Below are 16,057 nucleotides of genomic sequence, written 5' to 3'. Positions count from 1 at the left end.
CAGTTGTGGAAAGGTATAATTGAATTTACTGTCTGCACACACCCAGGGAGGCTTTCAGAGAAACACCTTATTGGGCAGATCACTAATAAAAATGCAATATGTAAAATCACTGGTATTAAAACCTTAGTCACAGCAAGAGCTCACATGCAATCACCTAAAACAATGTATTCAAATTTCTAACCTGAATGCACCCGGGCTGATTATTTCTCAAGGCTTTTAAGGGCCATGTAGGTCAGGGAGGATTTACAGCAGCAGGGAGACAGGGTAGGTTGGGACTCTGAAGGTACGTCTATGTGAAGTGCCAGACTGTGCCTGTATGTCATAGGCCATGGTAGTGGATAATACTAAGAGGCACTGCCCTAGTGGGAACACCTCAGGTCAGCATAGTATTTCCAAGATTGCAGTCACAGCGCCACCTTTCAACAAAGTGTAGTATTCACTTTCCTGCATGCACACAGGAACTGTTCTGCTGTCCTGTAATGGGGTCGTGGCCCCGTTCTTTACTCCCTTTGGGGAGTCCTGTGCCAGCAGTAGTGCTAGATTTGCACAGTCCTGGTACATTTGGGTCCAGGACTGTGATTGTGCCAGATCTCTGAGCCAAACGGGGCATGGTGCCTTTACTTTCCCTTGTGCATGCATGAAGGACTGGGCATAATCAATCCCTATGTGAGGAAGCCATGGCAGGAGCATTCATCCTATTGCATGAAATGTTCTTTGCACCACTTGCCTTTTGCAATGGTTTAGCGCACTCACAGAGCAACATTTTTTTCTGACAGAACCATTTTGTCACGTGCACACAATGGCATCTCTTCTTGTTATTAGGTGGTTCAAGGTTAGGGACAACATTAGTCATCTGACAAGGATCATTTCTGTATTAAACAAAAACTCTTCCTAAACAGAGAGCTTTGTAATGCTTTTCTAGGAAATTGATAGACACAATTCAGTGCGATGAAATGTACCTCTCCTGCTACGCTCAAGGTCCCCTGTTTGCTTCAAGTTACCTCATGGGTTAGACTGATGTAGAGTGACTGTTATGAAGTGGAATTTATGGGGTCCAAGAAGTAGTAACATTCAAAACTTCCCTTCCCTCTTTGTCTGTGTAACATGCATTATTATGATTCCTGCACCTACAGCTTTTAGAAAAGCACCATAAATGACGAGACATGATAAAATCGCAAGAATTGGCAACAGGGCGCCGAGCCATCACCCCAACCCCTCCTGTCCCATATCCAAACCTTCCTCCATGAGGGCCCAGAAGGGGAACCCCCATGAATGCAGCTCTCTGGCCTGCAGAAGGTGCCGTTTCCCTGTGTGATCCCAATAGCGTGTTTGCTCCCTCCACTTGCTTTGCAGTGGAAAAACACTGGCTTCACTCTATTTAGGGCCCTCTGTATCCATGAAAGGATTTTTCCCTGTGTCATTGTACGGGCATTTTCTTCTGACCTGGCACAGGAAGCTCTAGGCATGTCCGAAACAAAGGATGTGCCGATCGCAGATGAGATAAGAAAAATGCCCTGTGTTTTATAAAACAGACTGAAACTGCTCTTGTCAATCTGAAAACTCTGCCCACTCCTAATTCTTATAGCTCCATTAGCAAATATGCTTCAGGAGGAAAGGAAATTGCCTTTCCCCTCGCCTTAATGTCAGACCATCATTTGGTAACTCCCCCACATCTTCCTTTTCATGCTGAAGGTGGTGTGCTCATCTTTGCGACCTGCAAGCATTTGCTTCCCTAGTTTTCCGCTTCGTTGCTTCTCTGTTTAGACACTGCCATGCCCTGTCCCACATACTAATTACTGACTTTTTGCTTCTGAGGAGCTTGATTCTTTCTGGCACATTTTCCCACGTGAAACTGGACATAGAGCCTTGGAAAAGCGTCTTAATGCCTTAATGGACTTCAGAGTAACTCTAGGTTTAACCCAAAAGTTGCTGCAGCGTCTGAGCCGGATGCAGCTGTTTAGGATATTTGAAGTATAAACCTTGCTCATATTCAGTATCTTACTTCATGAATGCCCCCACTGAAGTCAATGAGACTTTTTGAAGAGTACGGTACTACTTGTTGAGAGTAGTTTTATAAGCTGTTTTAAGCAGCAAAGTACTAATCAGACTCGCCTTAATGGCCACCCTTCTCACGGCTCTCCAGACATGCAAACAAGATTGGGCAGATGCTATCGAAGGTGGTGGCGCTATAGTAAGTGTCGTGGCAAGTCTGTAGAAAATGTCTCACTTTAAAACACTTCGGCCTTTCCACGAAGCAAGGAGCTGTGTTTGTCCAGGGCCTAGTCCTGCGAGGCACTGAGCATTTCTGGGGATACGTTGATCTTCATGGGTGTTCAACTTCCTTAGCAGGTGAGAGTGGGGTCTGTTTGCCCTCAGTTTATTGGGATGTACTTCTGCTGTTTGTTTCTGGATGCTTTTTTATTTACTTTCCAAAAGACATTTTAACTTTTGAACTCTCTTGTTGTGATGAAACTGCTGGAAGGTGGAATGGCAAAATTTCCCACAAGACACAAATACTGAGGGACAAATGCTGTCACCTTTGAGCAAATGGGCTTTGTGTAAAGGAGTTTTTTGATTCTGGAGGGTGAATGGGAATCGTCCCTTTGCCCATAGCTCAGTGCCCAACAAGTAGTTCTGTGGCTGTTACTGCAGCTCATGGCTACAATGGTGTCCTGGACCACTGCCCTGCCATCACCCTTAATACACTCAGGGGCTATTCTGACCAGTGGATCTGAATACTTATACACCCACTGGATATGCTTTTTGCTTGCTTGATTCTGAAACACCCCCCTTCATGGAGTTTTACATCAACTTTTACAGAGAGGAAGGATGGCTTTGTGGTTAGGGCATTGGACTGGGACCCAGGACATCTGGGATCAATCTGACTCTGCAGCACACTTCCTGTGTGACCTAGGGCCCCTCACTTGATTGGCTATGCCTCAGTTTCCCCACTGTAAAACGGAGATAATACCTATTCCTTTTTTCTACCCTTTGTCATGGCAGAGGCTGTCACTTACTGTGTATATGTACAGTCCAGATCTTAAAGTGCTGAGGCCCTGATCTCAGCTGGGACCTCTAGGTGCTACCATAGTACAAATAATAAATTATAAATAAAAACCTGCATGGAGCACTGTTCTGTGGTGAATAAAGAGTGCAGACTACTTCCTGCAGAGGCTTCCTGTGGCCTGACCACCTTATTCATTGGACCTCACCAGTTCCACTGCCTTTCGGGCCCAGAAGTAGAAGGTTTAGCTCTGAGAGAGAGAAGCAATGTTTCACAAGCTAGGCTGGGTCTGAGGGGTTGCTCTTTAATTATTACTGTGTGAGGTGCTCAGATAGTAGGGGGATGGAGTACCTCGGTACCATAGATAGATAAATAGATTGATCTAGTTTCTGTATGTGTGATCTTTTTTCTTCACCCACCTGCCTCACATGCTAAAGACCCAGGACTGGATGGCCCCTTTCTGTATGTAAAGCTCATTCTGGCTTCATGAGACGTTTCAAGTGTGGACTGAGGATATGACATGGCCCTAACAATCTCCCCTTCCTTAACGGAGGATACTACCTCTACAGTCTGCTCCAAAGCTGAGGCCTTCTTATCCCTATTGAATCTGGGCAAGCAGATCAAACCTGTCCCTTTACCATCCTTTAAACTGCATAATCCCTTCACTGTTACCTTCTGCTACTATTGAGTTGCCCTGCAGTGTCAATAATATAAATCCTATTTCAGCTCTGTTCATTTAGTTTGTGGCCATTGCCTGATGGGTGTTTCTACCTCTTTGCCACTTGTCATATTATGATTAATTTATTTTTTACACATCACAAAATTGGCTGAAATTTTTCAGTTTTTTCAAAAACACTTGTTTTTCTAAAACAATTGATGAATTTTTAAAAACCATGAAAAATGTGAATGGAATTTTTGTGTTATTTTTTTTCCTGGCCTCCCTCCGTTTCCCTGTAGAGATGGTTGAAAGTTTTTGAATTTCTAAATGTTGATGAACTAACATAGTTTGAGAGAGAGAATTTTCAGGAAAACTTGCCAACTTTTTTCCCCAATTTTTGACTAGCTCTAAATCTATTTTAGATTGTGACCTTCTAGAAAAGTGTTGCTCCCCAATATCTTTTGGGGTCATAAAATGTAAATCCGAGACTGTTAAGCACATGTGATCATGTCCTTCAGAGAAGGGCCTTCAATATCCTAGTTAGTTACCAACTCTCTTTCTTTCTTTCTGCGTACCTTATTCCCCCTGCAGTTACATTTGCATCAGAGACAGTATTCTTCCTTATTTCCTGTTCTCAGTTGTTGTTATGTCGATGTGCATTGCTAAGTAGCTACTGTGTTCCATCCCCCAGAAGTGGCTGCATTTCACTGGTTAGTAAAGTGTTCCTTAGGGTATAAAATCCTTTACCTACCACATAAGGGTGTTCTGAGTTATTCTTGCCAAATCTAAGTTTTCCAAAATCATGAGTCTGACCTCAAAAAATTATGAGGTCAGCTTTAAAATCATGTGATTTAAAACTTAATTTTTGGATGTTCCTGTTACTTTTGAGCCTGTGGAGGAAGACACCTGCCTTAAATACATAAATAAAAATGCAGGCCTGTCCATTGGCTACTAGGCAGGGGTCTCAGACTGGCTTCAGTGTAATTGGTAACAGTGGGATCTTTCCACGAGTGAAAGATATAAGGAGATGGTGGCCATCTTAACCGAGGACTGCCTTAGGCATTATTCCCATTATATGTAATGGGGAATTCCGGTGATGTTGAATAAGCACAAAAGTTTGTGAGTTTGATGCTACCAACAGGAGATCACAAGAGACTTAAAAAAATTAATATAAAATCTATGATAAAACATCAAGAGTTAACTTTGGTTAATGTCTGAAAAATGCGTTGTGCTCCTTACAGGGTATCGCTATTATTTAGTAATGAGTTAATCTTTCATGTTCATTAAGGGACCAATACAGTGAGAAATGCTGCACAATCTCTACTATCATTGACTGCAGTGGGAGCTGGGGCACTCAGCCCCTCCTGGAGACAGAGTTTTGAGATGTCCTGAAGGAATATTTTCACGTGTTATTAAGATAAGGCATTTTTGTTTTCTAGGCCCTCCGTCCGCTCCCCTGAACCTGATTTCCAATGTCAATGAGACATCCGTGAACTTGGAGTGGAGCCCCCCTCAGAACAGTGGCGGGCGTGACGACATCTCCTACAACGTGGTGTGCAAGAGATGTGGGGCTGGCGACCTCAACCGCTGTCGGTCATGTGGCAGCGGCGTGCACTTCAGCCCCCAGCAGAACGGCTTGAAAACCACCAAGGTCTCTATTACTGACCTTCTGGCCCACGCTAACTACACCTTTGAAATCTGGGCAGTGAACGGGGTTTCCAAGCAAAACCCCAGCCAGGAGCAAGCTGTCTCAGTCACTGTGACGACCAACCAAGCAGGTAGGCCTCTAAACACGCTCTTCTCCTCTTCCTCCCCCGTCTGCTTTTTGCAAATGCCCTGACTTCAGTTCATGGCTTCGTAATCAAATTAATGAAGAGAACCCAAAATATATAGCACTGATCCGTATCCATATTTTCAGGATCATTTATATGGAGTAATGTTAATGTTCAAAGGTAAGCTGTGGGCAGAAAAACAGAAAGGTTTGATTAGGACTTTTAGGTACAGCCCTGCGCTAGGCGCAGTGCAGATCTGCACCACACTGGGAGGCATTCTGCAGCGGCAGTGCCCCCTTCCCAATGCAGCACTTTATTGGTGCATGATAGTGGTCTGTCTCCAGTCTCACATTATTGGGTCATGCTAAGGGGGTGGATCTATGGCCCTGCCTTCTCTCTGCATCCTGTGGGAGAGACCCTAAAAGTGGAAGTGATTAGGATGGGAGTTACGGGGGGAGCAATATGACTTCCCTAAGCTTTGCCCGGCACTTACAGAGGCTATTCAAGGATCGGGGTAGTAACTCTTTGCACGCTTCTCCTACACTATGCACCCTTACAAATGGCAAGCAGAATCTGGCCCATTGTTAAATATCTTTATAACCAAGTTACTAACAACATTTCCATTTATCAACGCTGAAATAGTTTTTTAATATCAAATGAACTTTTCACCATTTATGCTATTTTGTTTGCTTTTTTTGCGTGTCATCCTGCCAAGACAGTGAAACTTGATTTGTAAGTTTCATCTCTGTTTAGACTATACTCCATTCCACTTTTTGGTTTTGGTTCTCTTTGTTTGATTTTGCAGTACTGCAGGAGAACTACAGTATTCAGTTCAGATTCTGTTTTTAAATTTTAATTGAATGAAAACTGATTTTATTCAGACACAGACAAAGTTTCAAATACAGCCTCCACACTGGAAGTATGTGTGCAAAATTATTTACGTATGCACTTGCATTTGTACAACTCTGGTCTCTAGACATCCTGCTGCCAGACCCTCAGATATATGACCTGATCCAGGAAGGTGCCCAATGGCATCAACTCTAATTAAAGTGAAAGGGACCCAACACTTCTAGGATGGGTCCGTAGTTACCATTTATGGACAGAATCATGATTTTGTGTACACACTGTTGTATAAATAGCTAGCCAGTTAGAAATACACTTAATTATGCAGGCAAAATTGCAAATACGCTATTAGAGTCGTGGTTCCTTTGAAAATTTGGTCCTGTAGTTTTTTCGTAGAACCTTTTAACTAATTGTGATTTCAAAATGAAAACTATTAATTGGCCAGCACTAACAGAAAAAAGGACTAACAGAAAACACAGAGAGAATCTTAGGAGGGAGCTTCGGGAGAGCATTCCATACAGAATATGAAAGACCAAGGTTGACGACTGCAGCAGGATTTGTGTTTTGTGCAGTGAATGCCTAGCAGAGAAACCGCTTTTGATTTTTTTGGCATGTGTGGGGGTTAGTGGATGCATGTATGCATGAATAATTAAGTGGGATCCATCTACTGTGTGAAAAATTCTGCCATCTTATGATTTAATATTCAAACCGGAATCTGATTGAATATGCAAACCAGAATTGATTTTGTTTATTATCCATGGGTAGCAGTTCTTCACATCAGGAGGTATGTATTGTTGCCAGTATTTCCTGCCATTAGTCTATCAAATGCTTCAGGAGGCCAGGGAAAACTATGCTAGTGTGAATGAAAAGGAACTCAAAGGTGCCAGACTGCGCCCCCTGCACTTCACATCACATTGGGCATATAACATCTGTGACGGACCCAGACCTGCAGGGGTGCAGGAGTCTGGTAGAAGGCAAATATACTGGCCAGTGGGTGAACAATTTTCTGTTCCCTGAGTGACCAGAGCAGGGGCTGCCTTAGAGCAATCAGGAACCTGCTAGAACCAATTAAGACAGGCAAGCTAATCAAGACACATGGAGCTAATTAAGACCTTTCTAGAATCAATTATGGCAGGCAGGCTAATCAGGACACCTGGTTTTAAAAGGACCTCCCATCAGTTAGTAGGGGGTGTGTGCAAGGAGCAGGGTGTGAGAAGATGTGCTGCTGGAGCAGTGAAGAGTTCAAGCGTGGTCAGGCTTCAGGAGGAAGACCCTGCAGTGAGGATAAAGAAGGGGCTGGGGGAAGGCCATAGGGAAGTAGCCCAGGGAGTTGTAGCTGTCACGCAGCTGATACAGGGAACATTGTAGACAGCTGCTGTCCACAGGGCCCTGGGATGGAACCCGGTGTAGAGGGTGGGCCCTGGTTCCCCCCCATTCCCCCAACTCGCGATCGGACACAGGAGGAGTTGACCTGGTCTGTGAGAAACACCAGAAGGGAAGGTTTAAATTGGAACGGGATATGGCCTGTCCCTGACCCACTAGGTGGGATACAGAGACTGTGGGGATTGTTCTCCATTTCCCCCATGCTGGCCAGTGATGAGGTTAGCTGAGTGGACGGCAGGTTTGAGCCACTAGCAAAAGTGGCCAAACTAAGGGCTGCCGTGAATCTCTGGGGCAAGCAAATCTGCCTATAAGTGCAGGACCCACCGAGGCAGAGGAGAAACTTTGTCACACATCCTGGGATAGCCATGTGAAAAGTAAGAACTTGTGGCCCGAATCTACAAACCTTTCCTCCCAGGAGTTAATCCTTACATATGCAAACAGTCCCTTGACTTCAGTGGGACTGCATGGTTGAGTAAAGGTTTGCAAGGTTGGGCTCTTGGGTTTTACAAGTAGTTATTCATGTAATCTTTGTAAATGGGAGTCTGGAGTGCACTAAAATTCCTATGGCAGCAATTTTCTGTTGTAATATTTCATTATAAAGAGACACTGCCATGGTTAAATATATAACCATATATATATATATATATATATATATATATATATCCATCCACAGGGCATGTTTTTGCTCTTACACCATTTTATACCAGTGTAACCACCTTGATTTCACTGGAGTTACTCCCGATTTACACTAGTATAAATTAGATTAGACTCAATAAAAAAGCTGTTTTGTTAACTTTAGCTGTTAAAACTGAAAGAATTTAAAACACCCTACACATTTTTTGCTATGTATCCTAAGACATTCCAACACTTGACAGAAGAAAAAATAGATGCACTCCATGAACATGATTATTTACTCACGTGAGCAGCCCTCTTGGGTCAAATCCTGAGGTCCTCACTCAAGCAAACACTCTGTGACTGCATATGACCCTGAGTCTATTAAGCGAGTGAGCAGAATCCAGGGGGTGGGACAAGGCAGGGTGGGGGCTGTGTGTTAAATGTGCAAGTATCTGCTAAGGGGATTCGGATATGCCATTCTCAGAAAATGTTTCATTACTAACTACAAAATGTGCAATTTCCTGAAATCTCAGAATAATTTTTTTAATGTTGATATAAAAATGATCTGTATGTGTGAGCCTCTTTAGGAAGGAGCATGTAGGGGCAGATGGAAGGCACTGGGAAATCAGTATATTTATTACTGTACATGATATGAGCTGGAAGATAGGTACTGCATCTACAGAAGAGGTACAGTTGAAGAGCACAGGTGCTTTTTGTTTGCTTTTGCCATTTTACTCAACTCAGCTGAGACATTGAACTAGGCTATTCACTTTTGTCTATATAGATATTTTTTTCAGGTAGCAGCCCTTCTCAGTTTCCAGTGCTGCAGGAAAATGTTTATATGAAAATAAACACAACTTTTGTCATTGATTTTTTTTGGGGGGGGGGAGGGAGGAAAGAAATATATTGAAAAATGTACTAGTCCTTGATCCTGCTTCCTTAAAAGTCCCTGTTTCCTTTTAAGGCTAAATTTCTGGTCTCAAACCAATTGAAAATCTCTCTTTAATGTTCAAAATAAAATTTCAACGTGGTGACATTTTAAGAATTTTGGCAGCAGAATTTAGTTCAGCTTTTCTGCACATTGGCTATAAAATGATACTTTTTTTTAGTACCTGGGAGACTGACACATAGGACACTTCCCCTCATTTAAACTTGGAAATATAGATATATTTTAAAGAAGCAAAACATTAAATGGGATGTTGTTGAAACCTACTGGTGGTATCATTATTGCAACGAGCACAACAAATGTCTGTTATCAATGGTTTCTAACACCCATGGCGAATTAGGCCTGCTGTCTATGTTCATGACCAAATAAGATCACAATTAGTCCATCATCTAAAAGTGAAGTGAAAGCACTTGTGGAAGAGCTGCAGGGACACCATTCTCGTACTGTGCCAAAAGAGGCTCTCTTTGACTGGGAAACTCTACCAGGAGGTTGACTGAATGACACACAAATCTCAGAGCCTTATTTTTCCCCAGAGGATAATGCTGCGAAGCTGTTCAAAATTAAAAGTAAATCTCTCAATAAAGAGACTTTTCATGGCAAGCAGGAAGCCTTTGTTTCATGGATGGAGGCACAGTATAGTTTATATTTTTATTAGAATACAGCCTAAGCTGTTTAGGTCTCAAACCTGACAGCCCAGTTCACTGGGAATATTCCTTGATCTGTGTGTATGGCCACATAGCGCGATGAGGGCAGTGTTCTGCATTGATGCTGAAGCAGTTCATGTGGAATGAGGGTCAACAGGAACAAACAAACTTCAGATGAGATTCAAACTAAAAACTCATTATGCTGCTTTCCTTCCTCCCTCTTTTTTCAGTTTCATTTTATGGGGGACAAGGTTCTCTTTTCGGTCCTTTTCTTGAAGAAATTACATGGTTGATGTTTATGAATAGACGTAAACAGGCCACCTGGTGATTTGTTACCTTTGGCTCAGTTTCTCCTTAAGTGGACCATGGCAGTTAGATGGATACAGGATATGCCAGGGTTTCTCAAACAGGGGTCGCCGCTTGTGTAGGGAAAGCCCCTGGCGGGCCAGGTTGGTTTGTTTACCTGCCCCGTCCGTAGGTCCAGCCAATCGCGGCTCCGACTGGCCGCGGATCGCTGCTCCAGGCCAAGAGCATGGCGACCCCTGTCTGAGAAACCCTGGGATATGCCAATTAGGACAGAAATACTGTATAAATAAGCAGACCTGGTCTTTTCCCTCATCTCACCAGACTGTGGATGTTTTAAAAAGTGCTGGTGATCAGAGTCAAGAAAGGATCTTATGAATATCTCAAGACTTTCTGTCCATCTCTGCCTTCCCTCCCTCCCTTCCCCCAGTCTGTCTAGCTGTCTATTTGCCCGTCTCAAAGATGCTTCATCTCAGAGGCAGAGAACTGTGGCAGATCATGCTCCAGTCTTTCTACCTTCACCCCTGCCCCCTCATATGCTTTCCTGGTCCCTCAGGATCATACAGAACCCTGCCATTATTTGCCTTCCATTTTATGTAGTAACTATCTAGGTCATAGAGTCATCAGTGCTTGGACACCTTCCACTGCAGCATGGACTCAAATGAGTTGAGTATTCCTTGGGGCCTCATTTCAGTGGCGGACACTCTTTCCCCCCCCCCTCCATTTCCTTATTGAGGCACAATTACTAAAACAAAGAAAAATCTAAATGATCCCTTCGAAGGAGCGTTATTTAAACCACTAGAATTTTTGGAAAATCAAAGAGGTCAGGGTGGTTTGTTTGCTTCTAAATGACTCATCATCTCTACAGGATTTTATGATAGAGGAACAAATTCTTATTCCATCTTTTGGAGTAACTTCTTTCAAGCCAGTCTTTCCTTTCAGACGTTGATTAGCATTCCACACACATTGCATCACGCAGCACAGAAAATGCATATAGGGTCCTATGTTCTGCCAGTCTGATTTAGCCTGTGCAAAAGCAAATAAGGATCCATGGATATATTGTGCCCTCAGACAGTGTACACTGCATACATTGACAACAATAGAAGTTTCATGCAGAGATCAAGAGCGTGATATGGCCTTTAGTTTGATTCCCATACTTGGAGCAAAACCTGCCAATGCCACCTAAGCTAAGGGCTTGTTAGTGTTTTCCATTTGAATACCAATGCCACTAAAACTAAGGGTCTGTCAGTGTTTCCATTTGAATCCCCCCACACCCTAGGTATTCATAACTCATCCATAAAGAATTGCTCCACACCGAAATATAGAGATATATAAAGAGGTTATTAATTTGCAGGAATTAAAAGAAGTAGCAGCAACCACGTGGATACACTTAGGGCTTGCCTACAAAAACATATAGTTTCCAGCAAGCCTTGGTGTGAATCTACCCTGCACTATCCTGCCATGCACTAACTGTCCATGTGGACCTTGCCAATGAGCATTAACATACCTTAGGGCACTTTAATCTGCTCCTGTTACAAAGAAAACAGTTCATGGCAACAGAGTCCCCATGGACAGTTAGTGTATGGCAGGATAGTGCAGGGTAGAGTCACATCCCTGCTTGCCACAAACTGTATCTGTCATATAATGTTCATGTCCGTATGAAAATAAAATCAGCTGATTCTTCAGATCTGTTTATCTAACTAATCTATCTGTCTCTGTCACTGCAGGACTTGAGCACAGCCTAACTATTTTAAAATCGAAACCACAATAACTATCCCTTACAGGAAGAATAAACAGCCCAGTTAGTTTACAGGGTTTTTTGTTTGCATGCCTGTTTATGTGGGGGAGTGAGTGGTGGCAGGCATGTGGGCACGAGTGTGTTGAAAATATTATTGAAAGGAAATTGAGTCACAGAAAGGAGTTTTACATTTCATTCTGAAAGTTGTGAGGGCCAAGGTTGCAGGAGTGAGCTCCAACTACTGTGAGAAGTTCTCACAAGCCTCCACCTGTTGGCCGACAGTTCATCGTTCTAGTGGAATGTAGTTTTTCTGGAAGGTCATGGTCCCTTGAGGGAGCGGTGGTTGCACAGGTAGGGAGGGAAGGAGAGCTTTGACTATCAGGACAGGGAACTGAGTAGGACTCCTCAGTGTGTGGAATGATGTATTCGTGGGATGTGTTGTGGATGACCACAACTCCTCCAAGAACTAAGAACAGTAGCAGGGGGTGATTAGGCAGGTTGTAGCACCTCCAGAGAAGCTAGCATCTCCAGGTAGTGGTTACATGTACTAGTTCAAACTGGATTTTCCAGAGACCAACAGACAAAGGCCTGGTCTACACTGGAGGGTGCGGGGGGAGGGCACGTGGAATTGATCTAAGTTATGCAACTTCAGCTATGTGAATAACGTAGCTGAAGTCGACGTACTTAGATCTACTCACCGTGGTGTCTTCACTGCGGTGAGTTGACTGCTAGAGCCCCCCCGTCGATGCGGACTGTGCCTCTCGGGGGGTCAATTTATCATGTCTAGACTAGACGCGATAAATCGACCCCTGCTGGATCGATCGCTGCCTGCCAATGCGGGGGTTAGTATAGACATACCCAAAGAAAGGAGTTTTAGATAAATAACCTGAGTTTAAACTGACTCAGGGTCTTCTTTCTGATCCTGCAGATGGACAGGTCTTTCTGTCCAAGAGGCGGGGGAGAGGGAGAATCCCTGCAGAGGGGTTGGAAGGACTTGACTTGCACAGTCCCCATAAGACTTGATGGGTGATCTCTGGTAAACATCTAGCATGCGTGCAGGCTCTTATATTGTTTTTAATGTGTTTTCTCTGTAATGCTTTCATCTTAAGAATTAATGTGCTTGCTTATAAAGAGCTGTGAGGTAAGTTCTAATAACAGGCAATTTGCAAATGTTCATAGCCTCTGAGGAGAGAGCAAAGCAAACACAAGTCTGTTTAGATAGTGTGACTTGCTGGGGAACTCACATTGAAGGCAGGGAACTGTGCAGCCTGGAAAATCCCTGGTCAGGAGAGAGAGAGAGAGGTGGGGTCGCTACACTAGAAATGATCTATGAGTAGCTGGGAGCCTTGAGTGGGTTCCCTTGGTGGACCACGGCGAGGGAATGCAGGTACAGTTGCCCTGAACTGTGACAGTGTATTGGCAAGTAGACAGACTACTGCATATTGTACCAGGTTTTTCAAGACGTGACTGATAATCAAGCCTGGAGGCAATGAATGAGTGGATTGCCATCGCTGGACCTGTGTCTGATGTGCAGTATTCTGGCCAATAGCAGATATAAGTCGGTGGGGTAATTTTTTGTTTCTGTAGCTGAAGATCCAAGTAGCAATGAGGTATCCGAAGGACACCCAGGACAGACCAGTCTACTAGTCACAATCAGATGCCCTCAATTTTGGGAGAAGTTAGAGAAAAGATGTATATAAATTCCATTTTACCAGCATGGCCCCACCTCCTACCATCTTCCTACCACCATGACCCCACCTTTCTCTACCACCCCTTTTCAGTTAGCTGCTCCCAATGGGCCAAAGGGATCAGGATCAGACAATCTACTGTAGGAGACTAGGTTGACTGTCGTGGGTGTGGGTGTGTTACCTTCCTGCTTAGTGCTTCCTGCTCCTTGTTCTTGTTTGATTCCTGGTTCCTGCTTGCTGAACTCAGTGTTCCAGTTTCTCTTCCTGTATGTATGTACATAGCATTGGGTGTGTGCAGTTACTCAGAGCCTGCAGCTCCAGACCTGCCACTTGGACTGTTATTATGTTTTGTTCAGGCTATTGCTGACTCAAGTGGCTCATGGTTATTACACGTTTTTATTGTCCACCTATCTGTGTGTCTTGCTTCGATTCCTTGTGTTTTGGAACTGCAGTTCTGGAGTACATCAGAGTGTAATGTTATGTTGTCAAGGATTGGACCAGCAACAGAGACCTTTGCATGACCACAAAATGGAGAGGGAGCATCTTACATAGACTCTGTTTTGCATTGAGACAATATAGTTTCTTTAGAATGGCTCTGATCCCCAAAAGACTGAGTTAAAGTGAGAACATCTGGGTCATGCCAGAGGCCCAGTGCATGGGACATGTGCTCCCCCCTGGCTATTATGCTCTTGTGCTGTGGAGTTGGGGCAGAGCTGGAAAAGTTCCATTCCAGAATCATGAAAAGAGGGGATTGGAAATGGGAAGTGTTTTATTTTATGTTAAAGGAGGTGGAGCAGCACTCCCAGTCTCCTCAGCAGAGTATCACTCCTGAACTCAATTGGAAAGGAGATTCCAAGTTAGTGAAGGGGAGATTTGGAGAAGGGGTGACATGGTGAGAGTGGCAAATACTGAATGCTTTGCAGCAGGATTTGGCAGAGATTCAAGTACATTGTATATATATTTTTTTTAAATCTAAACTTTTGTGAATTTTTAACACTTGGAATTCATCTACTAGGCAAAAGCAACAACCTCTTTTTTTTAAATTGAATATGTCGAGGTAGACCCTCAGCGGGTGTAAATTGTCCTAGCTTTATTGAAATCAATGGAGCTATAATTATCACCAACTGAGAGTCTGCCCCATTCCCCCCCCCCCATATTCTCTCTCTGAGAAAGTTTTGCTTTTGCTTTTGGATGTTTGAAGGCTTGTAACACATTGCATTACCACAAAGAGTTTTAAAGCAATACAAATAATGGATTTGAGGAAACCACAGAACTTTCAAATAACTGTTGTAGGAGACGGCCACAAAGAAATAATCCCAACACATAAAAGACAAAATTACGTGGAAGGAAAAAATTAGTGGTTAGGTAAGGAATACTTTGCATTTGGCTGTCTCAAATGCTTACATGTGAGATCTGTCAGTACATCAGAGATACAGAGTGATGGCCAGTTGAAAATTCATTCCCAGGCACATTTAATTATGTGTGTAAAAGAGTGTGTAGAAATAAGGAACTGCCGTTTCCTCGCTAACAATTCACTGTGTTCATACACAGATTGCTGCTTCTACTGATGGTGTATAAGAAAGGTGTAATTATAAGTCTAAGCTTATGTGTTACCATCTTAAAAGCGAAACCAGGAAAACTATTGTTGGGAGAGATTAAATTATTATTTTTAAGTAATTGCAGTTTTACACAAAGAAATAAAAATAACAACTGCCTACTTTCTGGCAAAGCCATCTGCACCACCCATTTCCATGAATTTGTATTCAAGGTGGGGAATATAAGTCCCGGTCAGGGGGGAAAGAAAAGCTTTCTAAAGAGTCTTAGTAAATAACCAGCTTCAGGGTTCAGCGAACAGCTTAGACAAGTTGCATGTCAGATAGTGCCAAAAAGTAATTGCAGCATTTAAATAAAAGTTGGTCACATTTTTTAAAAGATCTGATGGTTCACTATGGGAAATGGAAGATTTTTACATGCCCTCAGCAGAAAAGATTGTTTCATCTTCAAGACTGAGCAGCACCAACCTTTATTCTTATTTACATGTATTAACATTAAGCTAGAAGTATACCTCGGACCCCATTCTGATCTGTGTTATGCCAGAGCAAACTCAGAATAACTAAACTTAGATCAGACCCTATGGGTCTTTATTTATTATGAATTAGTTAGCTGCATATTTCCCCTTCTTGGCGATGCTTGTTCACTCTACAACTCTCTCCATTTGTAGTCTAATCTGAGTCAATCCCCAAAAGCACTGCATGGAAGAGTTTTGAGTTCTTTATAAAAGACGGTTTGTGGCTACCAAATGTTCAGATGGGCTTCTTATTTTTCTAGCTGTCTTCCCAACTGACTTAATTAATTACTATCTACAGAGAGCAGCCAGAAAGACACCAGAATCCAGTCTGTAGTTGAGCAACAATAAAAGGATTCAGGGAACTTTTATCAAAGCTTCCATTAACCCCCTGCTGA

At 43.1% G+C, this 16,057-nt stretch overlaps 1 protein-coding gene across 1 annotated transcript in view; it reads left to right on the top strand.

The window, feature by feature from the left end:
- Window positions 1-16,057, top strand: part of EPHA4 (EPH receptor A4) — a 131,641-nt gene that overhangs the window by 65,779 nt on the left and 49,805 nt on the right. The window contains exon 5 of the mRNA XM_045030434.1: window positions 5,102-5,440. Within this exon, the coding sequence (XP_044886369.1) occupies window positions 5,102-5,440 (339 nt within the window). The remainder of the gene's footprint in view (window positions 1-5,101; window positions 5,441-16,057) is intronic.

Source organism: Mauremys mutica, chromosome 9, assembly GCF_020497125.1.
Source record: "Mauremys mutica isolate MM-2020 ecotype Southern chromosome 9, ASM2049712v1, whole genome shotgun sequence".
In the NCBI taxonomy this organism is placed as follows: Eukaryota; Metazoa; Chordata; order Testudines; family Geoemydidae; genus Mauremys; species Mauremys mutica.
Note: the sequence above shows the minus strand (reverse complement) of the source record. Positions and strands in the feature narration are given on the sequence as shown.